Below are 20,114 nucleotides of genomic sequence, written 5' to 3'. Positions count from 1 at the left end.
TAAAAGACGTGAGAGAAAAATAAACACTGGATTTCACTGCAGAAATCCGTATCACAAGTCGCAACACAGACAAAATGGTTATCAAATGGGGAAAAGAAGTTTAGCAAAATGTACAAAAATGTAAACACAACCATGGATCTGTGAGAGCAACTCAGATTTGGAGGTTTTGGATTGACATGCAGCAGTTCACTTCCTGCCCTCGACCCGGAAGTTAAAGGGATGGACACGCCGCACCGTGGTTTCTATCGTGAGTTCACGAGCGAGCTGCGAGAGTAGGGATCTACCCAAGAGTTTACGTAGTTACAACAAAATCAAAGTACTTGATGCATTAATGTTTGCATAAGGTAAGAAGAAGAAACAACAAGGTCCGTTTTTACTTTACCAATGTAGAATGTGTTTGACATTGTGTGATTTCTCTCTAAGCAGTGCTGTGAATGAGGCAACGTTAGGCAAACAGCAGTAATTGACATGCTACTCATGGTCCATCCACGCGGACTAGATACGCTTTCCTTATCCGTTGCTTATTCATAGTTTGTGTTGTACTAATCACCATATAAACGACTCTGCGCTGTAGAATATATTTATGGTTCATTTAGAAAGCAAATATTAGCCTAACTTAGCGTAGCTTGTACACAGTTAGGGCTTACTAGCGCTGAGTTGTCAACTTTTTAACAGTGGTCGTCGGTAAGTTTCTTTCCCCATCGTTACGATCAACTGATAACTGATAGCACGGTATTTCTTATGTTAATAGCAAATTCAGTGTGTTTTGCTACTTACCACATATTAGCTGTCACAATTGGCGATGTGTTGCATCACTCGGGTATAAGATGTCTGTCAAGTGCTGATTCAAACCAATGGTACTGTTGTGTCATGACATTTGTTGCCTACATTGTGTAATTCAGTACTCTCATCCATATGTCTGGACTGATGTTTTGGTCTACAGTTTTTATTTTAATATGATATGGAAGAACCTACAATGTTAAGTAAACATTGTAAAGTGCATTAAGGACATCACAGAAGTGACAGGTTTATTGGTAAATGCTGTATTATTTCTATTTTTGCATTGTTAATTTCAAGATATGTTGTTTTCTGTTCACACAGATGAAAGAGTTCTGCCCGTCACCTGAAGACTGGATTGAATCTGAAACAGACCTCAGCTAACACACTAATGGCCTGCCAGTCTGTCACTGCAGTCATGGACGAGCAGGCCCTTTTGGGGCTTAATCCCAACGCTGACAATCGCTATAGACAAAGGGTACGCATGTTTTGTGTTTTTACACTTTGATTGTGAAGTTGGTTTTGTCTTCTCCTTTGCAGTGTCCACTTTTCTTAGTCATGAAAGTAACTTGCGTACATTACTTTACTTTTGTATAACTTGGGCCTAAAGTACATGACAGATTAGACTGCCCTACAACTTCATTCAAGATTCATGTTAAAATTTTCCTAAATGTGGCAAAAAAAAGACCTTTTTATTTCGGAAAAAAAATTACTTCCACATTGCCCATAGGGCAACGGGTGTGATGTAGAAGAAAACTGCAAATTATTAACATTGGCTGAAAGCCATTGTTGTCAATGGGATCATTTGTCCAAAGAAACTGTAGACTGTGTCTCTCCCACAAAACGTATAACGAATCACAACGATATCTCCATGAACCTGGGACAAATTGTGACAGACTAAGGACCAACGATAAGAAATGTTGAGCATCGACATTTAAAAAGGTCCTGGTGCTTATAAGCTAAAGCTAACTAGCCACCAGCTTCTCACAGATTCATTCAGGATTTGTTTGTTCACCTCACACCACTTTTGTATTGTGCTTTGCATTAACGGAAGAGTGATTAGCTCATGATGGAGATGTAAAATGACAGTCGCTGTTGATAAACCTGGCCTGACACGGGCTGCCGCTATAACACCTCTCTTCCTCACCTGCCGCCATGCGCGGTAACTTAATGCCCATGCATTTCATATTGACAATACACACTAAACAACCGCACCTTCCGCGGTTGACCGCGGTTGCGATTTCATTCTCCAGGTTCTTGGCTTCAAAATGGTATGCCTATATTCACTTAGATTAGTTGATGAAAGTTGTGTTTAAAGTGATGAGAGCCAAAACTGGCGTCGGTTCAGCATCTTTTTATTATCAGTAGGTGTCAGTAGTGAATCTTGCGCTACCTTCTCATCTGGCCTCCCTCCTCACCCACACCCCTCACTCTCCTTCACACGCTGCCTTGATGATGGATTCAATGAGAAATGAAAATCTCATTACTCTTATATGCAACAGATATTTGTCAGTTGAATAAATAAGATATGTAGCGAAGTAAACATTTTGATTTATTTGCTAAGCTGCATCTTTCATGATAGACTGTGTTTTTTGGCATTTAGAACATAATACACTTCCATTTAGAACTAAATTTGCAGTGCAGGTATTTTATTTCCCACAACTCTCGAACACGTCACATTCTTCAGGGAACCACCTGGCAAATACAAGCGCACAGTCGGGTTGTAAGTTTGAGACTTCATTACCATAGTCTACATCAGTGGTTCTCAACCTTTTGGAGCCGGGACCCCCAGTATAACAGGTAAAGGGATTTGTGATCCCCCGCCCGGGTCACACCTTGAGAAAATTAGCCTACAAAATTCTTTAAAACCAAAGAAAAAAAAAGAAATGGCTGAAATAAAATGCATCAAATTACAAACAAATAATGGCACTCTGGTAAAATAGCAAACACATGCTACAGTAAAACATTAGATTATATGCTAATGCAAATTTGTATATTTTATCTAAATGATCTGGCGACCCCCTAAATTTGTCTCACGACCCCCTTGGGGGTCCCGACCCCCAGGTTGAGAACCACTGGTCTACATAATACTGTGTCTTTTGTCTTTTTCTATAGGCTATGGCATATTTTGAGCAGCTGAAAGAGTCTCAAGATGCTTGGGAAGTTTGTGCAGAGGCCCTTGCAAAAGGCATTTATCAGTGAGTTGAAGCAGTGCAAGGTTTTTGCAAAATTGTAATAGTATTTTAGGGTATGTTTAACATGATTTGGTTTTGTTTTTCAGGGATGACCATGTGAAGTTCTTCTGTTTTCAAGTTTTAGAACATCAAATTAAGTTCAGGTTAGTTTTGGCAAATACAGCTCGATCAAAAGTTTAGGACCAGTTGGAAAAATGGCAAAATTCTTTTTTTCATTAAGGTTCAAAGAAAAACTTCCATTAAAGTGTTTTGTTATTGAAAACAAAATAGACGATGATGATCAATAGTTTAGGACCACATGCCTTTTAAAAAGCCAAATCTGTGCAAAAATGTGGATTCAGTATCATTTTCCGTCATGACATCCTGATGGCGACAAAAAGAAAAAATTTCTCGTTTTGAACGTGGTCTGGTCATTAAACTGCATAAGCAGTGTCTCTTGTAGCATGGCATCGCCACACAGTAAGCCATTTTTAAATGTCTTAAATTCTAAATGAATTTTAAGAAAAGTAAATTTTGAATTCTCAGACCCTGAGAGTCGTGTAATGTCTCGCGTTCAGCTCAGCGTCTCCTCGACCTCCCCTGTTCATCCCCCGAGAGTGCACGATGTCGGCCCATTTATGCGCATTGCTCCGTCCCTCTGCAGTGGCTCGCGGCTTTGTACAAAGGCAGTGACCGGTGTGGGCTTGTAACGATCTGTATTTTACTACGCGCTGAACCCGCGGAAAAGTTGCTACGTAGACTGTTCAAAGTTTGCGTTTTACTCTCAGACACTGGAAGTGTCGCTGAAGGCTGAAAAGTGGATGCGCCTCGCCGACAGCGCTGGCTGAGCCACGCGCTGTCCTCTTCATTCAAAACATTGTCCATAAACTAGTCCTTCTCCACGAAGTAGCGTGTGTGCAGGGGCGTTCAGGTGTTAACTCGACAGCGCAAGAGTGTGAGGGGTTGAGAGCAGAATGGGCTTTATTCATTTAAGTTTTGATTTTGGCTTCACTCTCACAGCCTCATAAACTACAACCTGTGAATTACAGGAAAAATCCTGTTGGCCTATTTCTTGTCAAATTGAAAGGTCTTAATAATTTTTTTCACCGCATGTAATTGGCCATCCCCGCACCTGCTGAAAAAAGAAAAACAGTATACTGTACCCACTAAAAAATTGAAGACTACACTGGTTTGCTCAATTTTCTTTTCTGTCCCTCCCATTTCGTCTTGTTGTATACTGAAGTTCTACATCGTACCCTGCAAAACCAACCATGCAAATTGTGAAGTTTTGGCATCTTTCAACTGGTCTTAAACTTTTGATCGGGACTATAAATTGCAAAAGTAGTAACTTTTTGGCTGCTGCTGCTTCTTCTTTTACTACCTCTTCTACTTCATAATCTGGAAATGAAATGGATGCTTCCGAGGCCACTGTCATCTATTTATTAACAGCCCATGCAATCTACATAAAATTAGCTTAGTTATAAAATCCTCTTTCATGTCATTTTAATCATATACAGTAATGTTGGCTGTTTGAGAATGGTTTAGCATTGTTTCTGAGCTTTGAATGGTAGTTCTAGTAGTCAGGTGTGTTTCCAACTTTTTAAATTGTGTAATAATCATTAATAGGATTTAAAAAGTACTGTAATTTCCAGACTATAAGCCACTACTATTTTTCCCACGCTTTGAACCTGGCGCATAATTTATAGATTTTTGTGGTCATGCTAAATATTGTGTTATCAATAACAACGCAGCTACGTTTAATACTAGTGGGTCTAAAAAAACACTCGTCATTTCTGATGAAAGAACTCTGACGTGAGAAAGACACAATAATGGCTCCAAATCCCCAAAAAGTTGTGGAGATGATGGCGACTCTCACATGTTTCCTTTCGGACATACCGCACTCATCTGCAGAATAACTGTGACAGGTGCAAACCCTATCACTGTCTTCCTTTACCTGTGTCTGCAGTGTTTACTGCACACCGGAACGGGGGCAGCGGGACGCCCTCCCGTGTGGCTTCAGGTGCAAAATAAATGATTAATTCTCTCAGCTCTGAAATATTTCAAAATGAACAGTTAAATTCATTAAAAGTTTACATGCCCTTGGCCATTTGTCAGAGTATAACACAAAAAGGTTCTTTTCACTCGTAGTTAGTGGTTGTGCAAAGCCATTTATGGTCAAACAACTGAGTTTGACCCTAATCAAAAGTTACCCTGGTAATCTTGGCCTAATAATATGTACACAAGTTGACACAAATGGTTACTAAAGGTAAGCATCCTCACCTGTGACCCGTTTGTAATTATTGTATCCTGTGCATCCAGTGCTGCACTGGCGTTTTTGGTTTCTGAGTCATGAGGAAAGAAAAAGAATGGTCAGAGAACCTGCAAGAAATGGTAGTTGAATTGTCTAAAATGGGAAAGGGTTGTAAAAAAGATTTTCAAGTTACTGAGAGTTACTTTTAATCAGCAGTGTTCAAGTAGAAATGTAGGATTCTGTTGAAAACAAACCATGGTCAGGTTGACCAACAAAAATTTTAGGAACGACTGACTGGAAAACTGTTCGTGATGTAAAGGAAAATCCCACAACTTAAGCTGAAATACAAAGCAATAGAAGAAAAAAAGTTGTGTAGCTGTTTCAAGATACACAATAAGGAGGAACTTGATGAAAAATGGGCTGCATGGCCAAGTCGCCAGAAGAAAGCCATTACTGCAAATGCCACCAAATATCCGCTTACAATATGCCAAACAGACAAGCCTCAACATTTCTGAAACAATTTCATTTGGAATGATGAAACCAAAATGTGACTTTTTGGCCATAACCATAAACGTTATATTTGGAGGAGTCACAAGGCCTGTGATGAACGGTGCAGCATTCCTACAGTGAAATATGGAGGTGGATCACTGATGTTCTGGGGATGTGTGAGCTACAGGGAACTTGGTCAAAATTTATTTCAGGATGAATAATGCATTTTATTAAAGAATACTGGAGGAAAAGTGTCGCTCATCAGCCTGGAAGCTGCACATGGGACGCACTTGGACATTCAAACATGACAGCGATCCAAAGCCACAAGGCCATGTCGACCTCTCATTGGCTACAGCAGAATAACGTGAAGGTTCTGGAGTGGCCATCTCAGTCTCCCGACCTCAATGTCATTGAGCAACTCTGGGGAGATCTGAAACGTGCATGTTGGGCAAGACAGCCCAGGAATTTACAGGAACTTGAGGCTTTTTTCCAAAAAGAATGATCAGCTTTAACAGTAACTTTATTCGCACGTTCAGCAAGAAGGCCATAATTGATCAAATTAATTCACTGATGTCTATAAATGTGTATGTGACATCTGACATTGGTACATATTAAATAATGTTTGAGGCTTGCGTATTTGGGCGTAGATACCATAGGTTTCGATTTTCTGCGATGGGGCTTGTGTGCTTAAGAAAAGGTTTGCATGTTTAGTCGGCACATGGTGTAATTTGGTTGATACAAACCTCTTGATCCATTTCAACTCCAGGTGGCACGGCAACAAATAGCATGCAGAGATTTTATTGGAATATGAGATTCAGAATGTTGCAGGTCAATAACTTTTCATAATCATCAGCATCATGTTGGACTGACTTGTGTATTGTTTGTCCAGACATGCTGGTCTGAGTGCTCCACAACAGCAGCTGATCAGAGAGTCTCTGATGAAGTGGCTCCAGTGTCAGGTACAGTACACTGCAGAATTTGGTTACAGCTTTTAATGAGCTGTATCATGCCATTTTACACCTTCCAAAATCAACTACAAGCCTACATACTGTATGTCAAGTCTTCAATGTGACATCACCCACAATAATAAGCTACTTACAGGACAAAACTGAGAGTTCCATTGACCTACACGGCAAAAAGGCCTGGTGCAACATAAAGTGATCGGAAAATGATTTTCATAGCTGGAATGTGACAGCCTGTCGGCATTTGATTTGAGTATGTATCGCACAGTTTGTAAAAAAAAATTGCCACGGGCCGCTGTCAGCCAGAGGGACATGGTATACGCCAGATGTTTCTCTCATTCAGTCCCAAAGATTTACTGCTTTCTCACGCTCTCCTTTTTCTAATTCACCAAAGAATGCAAACTTGTGCACTAGGGCTGGGCCACTTCATATTATGCACGGTTATACCAGTATAATTTTTGGACACCGGTGTAAATTTTCATACCACTGTAGAAGATGTAATTTGCATGTGCACGACAGCTTATTTTAACTGGAGTCAGGGCCAGGGGCAGACAGAGATCACAGCAAATACTACACTCCTCGTCACAAAACATTAACGGATAAAATATGAAATTGTATTTTTTTTTTTTACATTAATTCAATATTGAAAATTTATAATGTTGAGACAAATTCAGAATTGCAACAGACATTAAACTGTTTAGATGTGTCATGTGTCTCTGTAGCAGCTCCTGTCACTGCAGTGACAACAGAACTAAAGCCAGACTGAACTGTTTTACTTTAAGCTAAGGAGACCCTCATCAGCCATTCACACTTCAGTCAATTACATTTGTAAAACATGGAGAAAGGAAGTTTTTCCCCCTCATAGTTACTTCTCGAGTTCTCATTCGAGCCTGTAGTCTGCGTAGAAGCGCCAGTGAGGCTTTAGAGTAGAGTACGAGAGAGGGAAGAAATGGCATAAACAAAGGATCCTGTCGAGCACTCTCTCCACGTCTGAGTGAATGCGGGATATGGCTCCAATTTGTGTGATGCAGGGTTTCAGTTGAAAAGGCTGTGTAGTGTCTCACAATGTGACACATCTTGTCACGCTAGATCTGTCTGAACCCGGCCCTGACCTGAGCTGAGGCTGATTGATTGACAGAATCAGCAGAGCCTAGAGCTTTTCTGTTAAATACATGTCCCACCTGTGGCATTCACCTGGCTGGCACCAATAGCACCGCTCCGTCCTCTAAAGTCTCTCTCCTCATCTCGTCCCTTGTTGTTCTTAAGTTAAACATTGCCGTGCAGCCTCACACACTATTATTAAAATATTTTTTGACACTTATCATGCATGCCAAAGGCACATTCCCGCATAACTTGAGACGTCCAAGGCAATAGTGACTTTTGACATTTTGGGGTGGCCTTTCATTTTCCCCAGTATGTGAATACTGCTCATCCTGTTTTAGCATCTGAATATGCCACACCCGTGTATGGCTAAGATTGATGGAACTATCAAGCACAAAGTATGCCCACTTATGGTGGCAGTCTACCTATATCATCACTATTTGACATCTGATATTTTTGTTCAGCATATGTTTGAGAATTTATCAAGCTTGTTATCGCCCTGACCTTCAGATGATTATTATGCAATTGGGATAGTCATAAATGTATTATTGTTATTATATACAATTATTTGTTTTAAATGTACAATGTTAAGTAGTTCTGTTTCTCTCTACAGCTGCTCAACCCTCAACCTGAGAAATCCTTCATTCGAAACAAGGCTGCTCAAGTGCTGGCCCTCACATTTGTTATGGAGTACGTTACTCTATGGCCCAAATTTTTCTTCGATATCCTGTCACTTATTGGTTCAAATCCACACGGTGTTGACATTTACCTGCGTACACTCGTCGCTATTGATGCAGAGGTGGTTGACCGCGACATCATGCACTCAGCAGAGGCAAGTCTGGCATTAATAAGTTAAATATCTTGTTTATTACTTTTTGTGTGTGTGTGTTTTTTTTAATGATTTATGTTAATCGGCATTTCCACCCTTTCTCCTTTTCTGTCTCATGTTTTACCACAAAAAAGTGACAGAATAGGACTAACACCATAGCATCTAGTTCTAGGTGCATTATGGAACTTTTCTATGGGGGAAAAAATTATTTGTGCAACCTGTATGTGGTAGTTGGCATGCCGCCTTTACTTTATAAAGGCTTTATAAGACTCCAAGATCAATGGAATATATGTGTCACCATAGGGAGGTCTGTCAGCAGTGAAAACCTTCTAGAAACTTCAAAAATAATTGATCCTGGAGCATCATAGAGGCTTCTGCAATGGAAAGTAAACCATCTATGCACAGTGGAAGGGAAAGTATGTGAACCCTTTGGAATTTCATAGATCTCTGCCTGGTCATAAAATGTGGTCTGATTTATTAAAAGCAACAGAATGAGTTAACTGTTTGTTATGGCCAGTAAAAAATATGTAATTTTGTGGTATTAGTTCAAGCAAACATTCACAGGACAGGGAGGAAAAAGTAATGGATTCATGTCTGGTGTGACTGGTTTTCTTGAGGTCTTGCCACAGCATCTCAATCGGGTTTAGATCAGGACTTTGGGCCATTTCAGAACATGTATTTTATTCTTCTGAAGCCGTTCTGAAGTTGATTTGCTTTTGTGCTTTGGGTCACTGTCTTGTTGCAGCTCCATCCTCTGAGCTTCAACTGTTGGATGGATGGCCTCAAGCTTTTCTGCAAAATATTTTGATAAGCTTGTCAATTAATTTTTCCATTGATGAGAGCACGTTGTCCAGGCCCTGAGGCAACAAAGCAGCCCCGCGCATGATGCTCCTACACCAGACTTCACAGTGGGAATAGGGTGTTGTTGATGTTGGTGTGCTGTTCCATTTTTCCTCCATATATGACGTTCCGCCCAAACAATTCAACTTTGGGTTCATCAGTCCACAGAATATTTTTGTGCTGCTTAATGTTTTGAATATTGTAGATGTGTCAACAGAGATATCGGCCTGTGCCAGTGATTTCTGTAACTCTTTAGCTGACACTCCAGGGTTATTTTTCTACCTTGAGTATTCTGAGCTTTGCATGTAAAGATATGAGAACATGCAATTGTTTGGGTGGTATTAGGTCAAGCAGACACAGTTTATTCATTCTTGTGATTTCAATAAAGATCAGGCCACATTTGATGATTTAGGCTGAAATGTAAGAAATTCCAAAGGGTGCACTTGCGTTTTCCTCTATTGTATGGATCACTGAAAGATCAAATACGCATATGCATTATTTTTTCACTTAAAGTTCCATAATGCACATTAATGCTTTATGTTTGCACATTTTTAAAGGATGTTTTTTCATCTGCTTTTTGTAATGTTGTAGGAGACCCGCAGAAATACTCTAATCAAAGATACGATGCGTGAGCAGTGCATCCCCAGTTTGGTGGAGTCCTGGTTCCAGATCTTGCAGACCTACCAGCAGTCACACCCAGAGCTCACGTGTCAGTGTCTGGAGGTGGTGGGGGCCTACGTGTCCTGGATTGACCTTAACCTCATCGCCAATGACAGGTTAGATTTATGCAGTTAATTTAACCATGACCATGCGGTGACAGTGGCTAGTGTTAATGGCTCATTTACAGCTTTAGACACGTAAAAGAGGCGGCAGGTGGAAGACAGTGTTGTGGATTATGCAAAAGTTGAGTTTTGCCTCATGGATGCTAATGATTGACCAGGCGAGTGAGAATCATTGGATAAAGAAGGTTCAGAGCAGCAAGTTCTACGACTGATCCCCAGAAGATCGAGTACACCGATCTGGGTGAACCCCGGCCCGCAATTTAATTACGTCCTACTGCTCATTTTCCATAAAAGTATCAATTTTTTGGCATTTCCTGCAACGCATTTGCGCCCCTGCTAGTAGCGGTGAGTTGGCGCTGTGACCATTATCACCTGCTAGAGTGGGCTCAACATGGCTCTGCGTCTGTCAAACGGAGTACGAGGCTAAACTAAAAGAAACAAGAGGCGTATTGTTGGACAGAATCATGGATGTCACAAAACAGAATCCCAAGGACCACGTGCATCGTGTTTTTAAAAGGACTGTACGGAGTTTATAAACTGTATAGAATGAGCTCAGACCTGTTCGCCACAACAGCCTCTAAAATCCTGCACGGTCACTCAAAAAGGTGTTAATTCGGGTCCGACGTGCTGTCATGCACAAGCTTAATATAGAACCTGCAGTTACGCATAAGACCTAAGGTGGCAGTAGTGAGTAAAAAAATGTCCAACTTGCATCCAGTCCTGCATTTCCCAGTTTATTGAATCCTGAATGTGTTAAACGTGGGGCATTCTCTTATAGTGAGAGGGAGGCTGTTCCAGATGTTACAGCCGCTGACTGAAAGAACAGCCTGGCCAAAGGTGGTCCGTCTGAAGGGGCACTTCAGTCTCCTCTAACCATAGTGGCTCTGCAAGAAGAGGATTTCAGTTTTATGAATTCCCTTAATAGCGGTGCTGCAAGAAAATGCAAAGAAGCATCTGAAATATACCTCTAAAAAATAAATACAACCCCTAAATAAATGATTGTAATTGTCATTAATCGCATTTAAGAAAGACCATAATTAACTATTGAAAAAATGTAATCGAGTCCCATTACTAATATTTACATAATATTATGTAAAAAATGTAACATTGGTTAATATATGGGATCAACACGGGTGTAATTTATTTTGTCATTATTTGTAGGTTCGTGAATTTGCTGCTGAGTCAGATGTCCATGGAGGAGCTCAGAGAGGAGGCTTGTGACTGCTTGTTTGAAATAGTAAATAAAGGAATGGATCCTGTGGACAAAACCAAACTGGTGGAGTCTCTGTGCCAAGTATTACAAACTTCAGGATTCTTCAATGTAGAACAGGTAAATCATGGAATAATGATATATGCTCTTTATTGTTTTGGATAAAGAATATTTTTACAACAATATCTAGCGCTTTTTCAAAAGCAAAAGAAAAAGTTTTTCCTTGTATCAGTTAAAATTAACATATTTTTTTTCTCACCTTAGGAGGAGGATGTAGACTTCCTTGCCAAGTTTTCTCGGTTGGTAAATGGCATGGGACAAAGTTTGGTTCAGAGTTGGACCAAGTTGGCTAAAGCTGGAAATGTGAAAGAGGCAGCTGACACTCTCCAGGCCTTGGAGGTCAAAGTGCCACTCCTGCTGCAACTGTTGGTGCATGAGGACGACGACATATCAGCTAATATAGTGGGGTTCTGCTACGACTACCTGCACGTTCTTAAACAGGTCAGCCCACCGCGTTGAGACACATAAATTATGATTGCCAAAGTGAACCCGTTTGTTTTTTGTTTTTTGACTCCCCACTTTTCATGTATTGCTTTTGCAGCTTTCCCTGCTGACCGATCAGCAAAAGGCAAATATTGAGGTAGGTTTTATTATATTCAATTGATATTTTTATTTTTAAGAGGGAAATGTAATACAATAGATGTGTTTACAGGCAATAATGCTTGCAGTTATAAAAAAATTGACCTATGATGACGAGTACAACTTTGAAAATGAAGGTGAAGATGAAGCGATGTTTGTAGAATATCGGAAACAGTTGAAGATGCTTTTGGACCGTTTGGCTCAGGTTTGTCCTGAGCTGCTGCTCGAGGCTGTGCGGCGGGTCTTCAATAACACCATACAGTAAGACATTTCCTTTTTACAGACTTATGTAATTAAAATTCCAAACATGAAAGCGTGTATGTTATTTTGATAGAAATTGGCAGACGGCACCTTTCATGGAGATTGAAGTAGCTATAAGGCTATTGTACATGCTTGGAGAAGCTCTGCCTGCATCTCATGGTGCACATTTCTCTGGAGACGCAGCAAAGACAAATGCACTACAAGATATGATGAGAACAGTAAGTTTCAACCCATTGCTCAAACAGGGATACAACTGTATGACTTAAATGTGTTTTATGTGCCATCGTAGCTGGTGTCCTGTGGCGTGAGTAGTTACCAGCATAGCTCAGTGGCTCTGGAGTTCTTCGAGACTGTAGTTCGGTATGATAAATTTTTCATTGTGGAGCCGCAGCACATTCCCAATGTATTGGTGAGTAAAACTTTATGCTCCATGAACCATTTTGTTTTGCTGTTTTTAAATGTATTTTTGTTTTTGTATAGATGGCATTTCTGGACCAAAGAGGACTAAGACACAACAGCCCAAAAGTCCGTAGCAGAGTGGCCTACCTCTTTTCCAGATTCATCAAAACTCTGCAGTGAGTCTCTGTGTAAACTGTATAGTGAGCAGTTTCAAATGTAATGCAACGTAATCTTACAATGCTGTATACCTATTTCAAATACAGTAAGCACATGAATACCTTCATTGAAGACATTTTGACCAGAATCCAAGACCTGCTTGCGCTTGCACCTCCCGTATGTTTCAATGCTTTTGTATTATTAATGCTGTTGTAAAACCTACATGTAAACTGCAGAAGAATTTGAAGATGTTTCTTTCTGCATTATTCAGGAAAATGGCTTCCCAGCATTTTTGACAAGTGATGATCAGCTGTTTATGTTCGAGACTGCTGGCATTCTGATTGTCAATAGTGAAAGTCCAGTGGAGAGGAAACAAGCAATGATGAGGAGCCTCCTGACACCCCTGATGGAGGCCTTTGGTTTGCTTCTTGCCAAACTGCTCCAGGAGACGGAAGAGGAGAGGCTAGCTTGTGTTGCAGACTGTCTGAGCCATGCTGTTAGCTTTGCTAGGTATGTGTTGATATACGATCAGTCATTTAAGCTGTCCCATGTCACTAATGAGCATGTTGTTTGTGTTAGTCGGACCAGCAAAGCTTTCAGTAACAAGCAGACTGTAAAGCAGTGTGGCTGTACCGAGGTCTACAGAGATTGTCTCAATACATTTCTGCCTGCTCTGAGCTGCCCTGTTCAAAGAGGAGTTCTGCGCAGCTCTGTGCGCTCTTTCCTCCATCGAATGATCATCTGCCTTGAGGAGGAAGTGCTGCCATTTATTCCAGCTGCTTCTGAGCACATGCTCAAAGACTGTGAGGCCAAGGACCTGCAAGAGTTTATCCCACTTATCAGCCAAATCACTGCAAAGTTTAAGGTAAAACTACATGCTTTGTGTCCTACAATCTGTATTGGTATCTCTCAGCACACTCTCATCTAATTACTGACCCTTGTTTCTGTCATCATGGTAGCAACAGGTGTCCCCGTTCCTACAACAGATCTTCATGCCACTAGTACTTGCCATTTTTGAGGTGTTGGCTCGGCCAGCAGAAGAAAATGACCAAGCAGCTGCTTTGGAGAAGCAAATGCTGAGGAGAAGCTACTTCAGCTTCATTCAGACAGTAACTGGGAGTGGCATGAACGAGGTGATGGCCAATCAGGGTGAGTTGCATTGACACAAAGTATACATGGATGCATTCTGAAAACAAACTTGATTCCAAACATGGTAATAAACTACTGCTACTTGTTTTGTTTTGTTTTCTGGTAGGAGCAGAAAACATTGAGCAAGTTGTATTTACTATAATCCAAGGAGCTGTCGACTTCCCTGATCCAATTGCTCAAAAAACCTGCTTCATTATTCTGTCCAAATTAGTGGAGCTCTGGGGTACAATATAATGAAGTAATTTAATTGTTGTTGCATTTTCAATTAGTCATTATATGGTTAATATTTCTAGGAGGGAAAGATGGCATGGTGGGTTTCCCTGACTTCATCTATAGACACATAGTTCCTGCATGTTTCATGGCTCCTCTTAAACCAACCTTTGACCTCTCGGATGCACAGACTGTGTTGGTAAGTATCTGCTTGAAATATTGTTACAAGTGCGTGTCCCCGTGCTTTAAAATCAACGCATGTTTTGCAGACGCTGGCTGAGTGTGCCTTTACCTTAAAAATGATTCATCTCAAACGAGTAAGAGCGAAAAATGATTATTAATATGAATATAATTTATATTACAAAGTCAATTCTCTATTTCAGGGACCAGAGTTTATTCAATTCCTTCAACAGGAGTATCTGCCTTCCCTTCAGGTGTCTCAAGAAATATCACAGGTGCGTCCGAAGTCATCTGTACTGTGGTATAAATGTTTTTGGGTCTTGCTTTAGGTTTTTATTCATTCATATTTTATCCTTTCACTAGGAGTTGTGTCATGTGTTGCAAGAGCCAGATATCAAAGTTTTGAAAACCTACCTTAAGGTCAGCGACTAAAACTTTTTGTTAAACTAATTACGACAAGAATTGAAATTGATTCTAAATGTATTTATTCCCATTTTGTTTTCAACAGGCATTTTTTCATCGAGCCAGGCTGTAGAATAGCAAGGGTCATTGTGACCAATGGGACACTTCATATGAAGTGGTATTTCTTGCCACTTGACTCTTCGGGAGCTGCACTTAAGAGTAAATGCGTCACAAAGTCCAGTCTGTTGGGATGACAGACAAACAAAGGGAGAGGGCCCTCCGCTGAGACGAGCTGTCCACGGTTCAGATGTCTAAGAGGAGCTCCGCTGTGGGCAAAAGCTTTTTGTGAAGTTTGTTTCAAAGATACTAAAAAGTAAACGCGAGAGAGCAATTCTCCTAATATTTTTTAACATTGTGAGTTTTCTTTGGGGAAAAATAAGATTGATTAAGTTTGAAGTGAAACAAGTGCTTAAAGCTCAAATGAACTATGAACTCCGTATGTGGCAGTTTAAATGTTTACTAAGATAGTTAGTTATAATTATCAGCCATTCACAGTAGTTTGGTCACAAAGCTCATGTGATTAGTCTACCTTTCTCAAATACTATGTTTGCTCCAAAGAATGGACATTTGGACTGGATTTGTTTAAACATAACATATTTGAGAAAGAGCAATTTGTAAATAAGAGTAAGATTTTTAGAAAGTGTAAATACAGTTCCCGGGTTTATTTTTTTTTTATTCATTTGTGCCAGAAAATGGAAAATGTTTCCAAATTGATTTAAGACATAAGATTTTGTCAATTTACAATAAATTGAAAAAATATTGATTGTGCTATAAAAACATTGTCAATCTTAGCCTTTGATCACTGGAAAGCTATAAATGTATTTAGCCACTTGACACTCCAGAATCAAATGGGCGTCCTACATCAGACAAACCTCATAAGACACTTCACCTTGTACAGAAGCAGATCACTTTTCCCACAAGTAATATTTGTGATAATTGAAGATACTTGATCAATTCATTCAGCTCTGCATGTTATACTGTGAAGGAACACTCTGCATTGTAAACAATGTGACTTTGGTAACTGCTCAAAGTAACTCCTGATGTTATAGACCTTTTATAAACTATTTTCTTGTTCATTTTCTTTGCTATTCCTTGAAACAACTAGTTTAGACAAATTTTGATTGTTCTAAAATTGCTGAAATGCTGAAAATGCATGTGTTCAAAGTATCACATAAAACCTGTTAATGACAAAAAAAATCAGACCAATACCGTTGTATCAATCACATTAGATAAACTTTCTGTAAGCAGTTTTAACAAACCATTTTCATCTCTACTGCTAGAAGTCAGGACTTAAACTTGCAAGTTTGAATTGTATAACATAATATGCACTATATTCTCTGTGATGCGCTCATACAATATGAACTGACAAAAAAGACACATTAAAATATGACAATGCCATGGTCATTTCAGTTCACATTTAGTCCTGGGACAGGTAAGCTTCAACTTGTACCTATTCCATGTCAGACTTTATTTTTTCTTCCTCTCTTGACATGGAAAATGTCTGAATAAAACTTATCTGAATTCGTGTTTTACGAAGTATAATTTCTCACATTTTGGTGATGCGCATGCATGGAACTGCTATTGTTGCAAAAAAAATGTGTGCATAACTAAATGTAATGAGAAATGACCGTGGTCATTTTTGTGTGTTCATATCTATCTGTGCATCCGTATTTGATATTTATGCAAATGTAGAGATGCATTTGTAATTAGATTTGTGTTTATTAATTATGTTGCCAAAATCAATGAGAAATGTAGTTCTATGCTCAATGCTTTAATGAGACTCGAGACCTTTGACACCGTCCTGCCATGTTAGATTTGTAATTCATAAACCTTTAACCTGTAGACTATTCAATAAACATGAACAACAGATGGTGCGACTGTAGTGGGAAGGTGACAGCAGTGTAAGTGGTAGAGCGTGTGGCCTCATAACCGAGAGGGTGGCGGTTCAATTCCCGGCTCTTTGAAAAGAGACTCCCAACTATAATTGAATGCCTTTCTGGACACACAAAGGCACTTTACATTGTACATTTATTCACTTTTTACTTGGTGGTGGTAAGCTACTATTGTAGCCACAGTTGCCCTGGGGTTAGACTGATGGAAGCGAGGCTGCCAATCTGCGCCATGTGCCCCTCTGACCACCAACCAACCACTCACTCACAGCAGACTTTCTGGTGTTTTCAGCCTCCCATCCAAGTGCCAACCAGGCCCTTCCCTGCAGAGCAGATCGGGCAGAGCAAGGGCGGTAAGATGGCTCTGTGGCGCCCCCTCAAACAGGCACTTTACATGGGGTCTATGGGAGCCTTGCCGGAGAAAATACTGGGCAGGAACACAGACCACATTAGGATGCGTAAAATATTATATTTTGACCCCACCCTGAACTCTACAAGCAGGAAGTCAACTGGCTCACTGGCGCCCCCTCAAAGATTTGTCTATAAAAAATCTAATTCAAAAAATTGGTTTGTTATGGACTTGTAAAAAGAACTTTCACAGGCCGCCTGTGATGGGGAACAACATATCAAAGATGCGTCACCCTGAATAATGTCTTTGTGGGAGACAAAAATGGCAGAAAAATCGTTTCTGTAATTATTAAGGGTGTTTGACCCCAAAGCCAATTTTATTTGACCCAAGGTTCAAAATCTGTGAAAAATGTATAATTTAAAATCTCTGAGAATCTGCCTGCTCTGAAAATCTGAGAAAAACATTTTTGAATAATGGCTCAGTGGCGCCCCCTGAGCCATTGTTCAATGGTCTATGTTGCCCACAAAATGTGCGTCTATATATAAAGGTGCCTTGCCTCAAGTAAGACCCCATGGCAGTGGAGGTTTGCATTTTTTGCTGTAAACTCATGAAATCCAGTGCAGTGATAAAACACATCAACACATTGATGGTTTTCCTCCACTGTTCCGACAATAAAACATCACATGTGCATTCTGGTCCAAGCTCACTGATATTTGGATCAGTTCATCCATGGCTTGTACTGATTAAAACCAGTAATTGTGAAACTCTCACCCATAGCGCCCCCTACCTATACCTTGAAAATTGCACTTTAAAACATTGATTTCAGTCACATATTTTGCATGATATGGGCGTGATCAGGTGAAATGTCTCACATGCCTGATCCATTTGTACTGAAAATGTCACGTGTACAAGGGATGAGTTTGAGAAGTTTTACACCACAACATGATTAATGCGAAAGCGTCCCCTTCAGAAACACATGCAATTTCTTATCAAAAGAAGAAAGCATATTTTGTTACCCCGACTAAATAGGTCAATAGGACCCTTGTTAATTAGGACCCCGCCTTTATTAACCCTATTTTGAATGGTTTGGCTTGTGGGATGATCAGCATCTCCCATTGAGATTTAGTGAGACACACAGTATGGAGAGAAAGACAAAACTTTAATAGAAATGTAAAACAAAAATTATCAGAAGGATCTTCAAATTCCACCAATAAAAAAGCCATATTGGCCTATGCTGGATAATGTCCAGAGTTGCTGGTTTAATACTATAAAACCTCCAGTAGATTCCTATGCTATGGGGTTTTCTGCACAATGTCAAACTTTAAGGCAAAGACATGTCTGAAATTAAAACAAAATCCCATCCAATCCATCAGTATCAGCATTTACAATCACCCGTTTACTAATTTAGAATGGTACAGTGTTATTTTTGTTAAGTTGTGTCATGTGGAAAGCGCCACACAAATGAAATGGATTGGTGTTTAATGAATAGTCTGTAAAAAATAATAAAAGATTTGGGGCAAACAACCTAAGTAACTCTGGCTGGTCTGGCGTGGCTAACTTTGCCTACAAGATGAATTCTCACAGTAATTGTGAGTTCACAAACACCCAAGAATCCGTCTTGTGCTTCTCAGTTTGGCCCAAATCTCTGGTGGTTCAGTTTTCAATCATGTGCCAGTATTGCTGTGAAAAGGTGACATTTGCTAACAAAAACAAATTAGCAACTGGGTGAAGATGAGATGACATTATGGATGCTGCTACAGACAAACAACCATAACATTTTTCAAAACTGAATTGCTTAAATGTTTGACATCATATTTTTGGGACTGGAAACGCCACGATGAACGCTTGTGAAGGGACGCAACAGATGTGTGTCGATAGATATCTGTCACAGGACTTGGGATCGCAATGGCAATATTTACTAAACATGTGTCTCCATTTGACCGATGTTTAATGGACTAAAGTGCACTTGATCCAATCAAGAGCACATGCTGGCTAAAAGGTTGACTATCTCCCAGAACAATTTCCGCTAATGTCGTTAACATTGTAATGTCAATCTGGCTCTTGCCATGTTATGACATGGCAGGACTGTGTCAAACAACGTGTGTGTTAGTAGAGCACTGTAAGTGTTAGAGAAATAACAATGGTAATGTTATCCTCTAACTGTAAGTAGGACATTTTAGTTGACATGACTTTACAACGTGATCTTTTTACCCACACACAAATCTAATACAGATCTCATCTATGCATGGACAAATCTTGTTTCACATGTGCACCTATTATTATATATCTATTAAAGATTATAGACACATCTGAATGCAGGCACACTTATTGCTCGGTTACAGATGGAATAATTTGTGTGACTGTTTTTGAAACAAAAGTCACTCCATACATATATCAAAAAAGCGCTCCACCTGAGGCTCATTGGCAATGTTTCACACAATCAGACTCACTCAAAACAAACCACGCAATGATTTCTTATAAAACATTTGGATGGTGCCCGAGACATTTTTACAAACAGAATGACATAAGTACAAATGAAACTCAGAAACTTAGAATATTGTTCAAAAGTTAATTTCTGTAATTCAACTTAGTTTAGTTTTTATTTGAGCAATTCCAAGTTCCAAGTTGTTAGAAAAGAAAAAGAAACACAATAATGCCCAAAAGAGAGTAGACTGAAGCAAACAATGCTTATTTATGCCTACCCCTTTCAACGTATTTACAAACTTTACAACTGCCGTTCTTTTACATTCCGGTTTGTTCTCTGAGACCAGCTCATTATGGTACAATTAAGATATACACAACCATAATCAACACATAGTTTAGGATGTAGATACATAACCATAATCAAACATAGGAAATAAGTTTACATAGTCTTCTGATGTATAGGATCAGGTTTAGAATACTTACATTGTACTGTGCATTCTTAAATATGGAGTGGTAACAGGTTATTGCTGCCGTCTGATACTGACCCATATAGCACCATCTTTGCCATATTTATATACGCC

General features: G+C 39.7%; 1 protein-coding gene across 2 annotated transcripts; it reads left to right on the top strand.

The window, feature by feature from the left end:
• Window positions 1–199: 199 nt before the first annotated feature.
• Window positions 200–15,712, top strand: xpot (exportin, tRNA (nuclear export receptor for tRNAs)). 2 transcript variants are annotated; one of them, XM_079551520.1, is made up of 24 exons: window positions 200–344; window positions 1,102–1,255; window positions 2,893–2,975; window positions 3,059–3,115; window positions 6,581–6,650; window positions 8,368–8,586; window positions 10,015–10,199; window positions 11,367–11,535; window positions 11,680–11,916; window positions 12,017–12,055; window positions 12,128–12,315; window positions 12,389–12,533; window positions 12,605–12,724; window positions 12,796–12,890; window positions 12,978–13,047; window positions 13,142–13,380; window positions 13,450–13,735; window positions 13,830–14,019; window positions 14,126–14,242; window positions 14,313–14,428; window positions 14,499–14,546; window positions 14,613–14,684; window positions 14,773–14,829; window positions 14,918–15,712. In XM_079551520.1, exons 2-24 carry the CDS (start codon window positions 1,169–1,171, stop codon window positions 14,942–14,944), a joined length of 2,916 nt encoding a protein of 971 aa, XP_079407646.1. In that variant the 5' UTR covers window positions 200–344; window positions 1,102–1,168; the 3' UTR covers window positions 14,945–15,712. The 2 variants fall into 2 exon arrangements, with proteins under 2 accessions (XP_079407646.1, XP_079407647.1); XM_079551521.1 differs by having other exon boundaries at window positions 221–365.
• The last annotated feature ends 4,402 nt before the right edge of the window (window positions 15,713–20,114 follow it).

This window comes from Gobius niger (assembly GCF_951799975.1).
Source record: "Gobius niger genome assembly, chromosome: 2".
Classification (NCBI taxonomy): Eukaryota; Metazoa; Chordata; class Actinopteri; order Gobiiformes; family Gobiidae; genus Gobius; species Gobius niger.
The sequence above is the reverse complement of the archived record's forward strand: the minus strand, read 5'-3'. Positions and strand labels throughout refer to the sequence as shown.

Excerpts from the sequence above, each read along its gene's own strand:
- xpot (XM_079551520.1), top strand. The coding sequence starts at position 1,169 with ATGGCCTGCCAGTCTGTCACTGCAGTCATGGACGAGCAGGCCCTTTTG. Across the intron at positions 1,256-2,892 it reads ACAATCGCTATAGACAAAGG|GCTATGGCATATTTTGAGCA; the intron begins GTACGCATGTTT and ends CTTTTTCTATAG. Across the intron at positions 12,891-12,977 it reads AGATTCATCAAAACTCTGCA|TAAGCACATGAATACCTTCA; the intron begins GTGAGTCTCTGT and ends TTTCAAATACAG.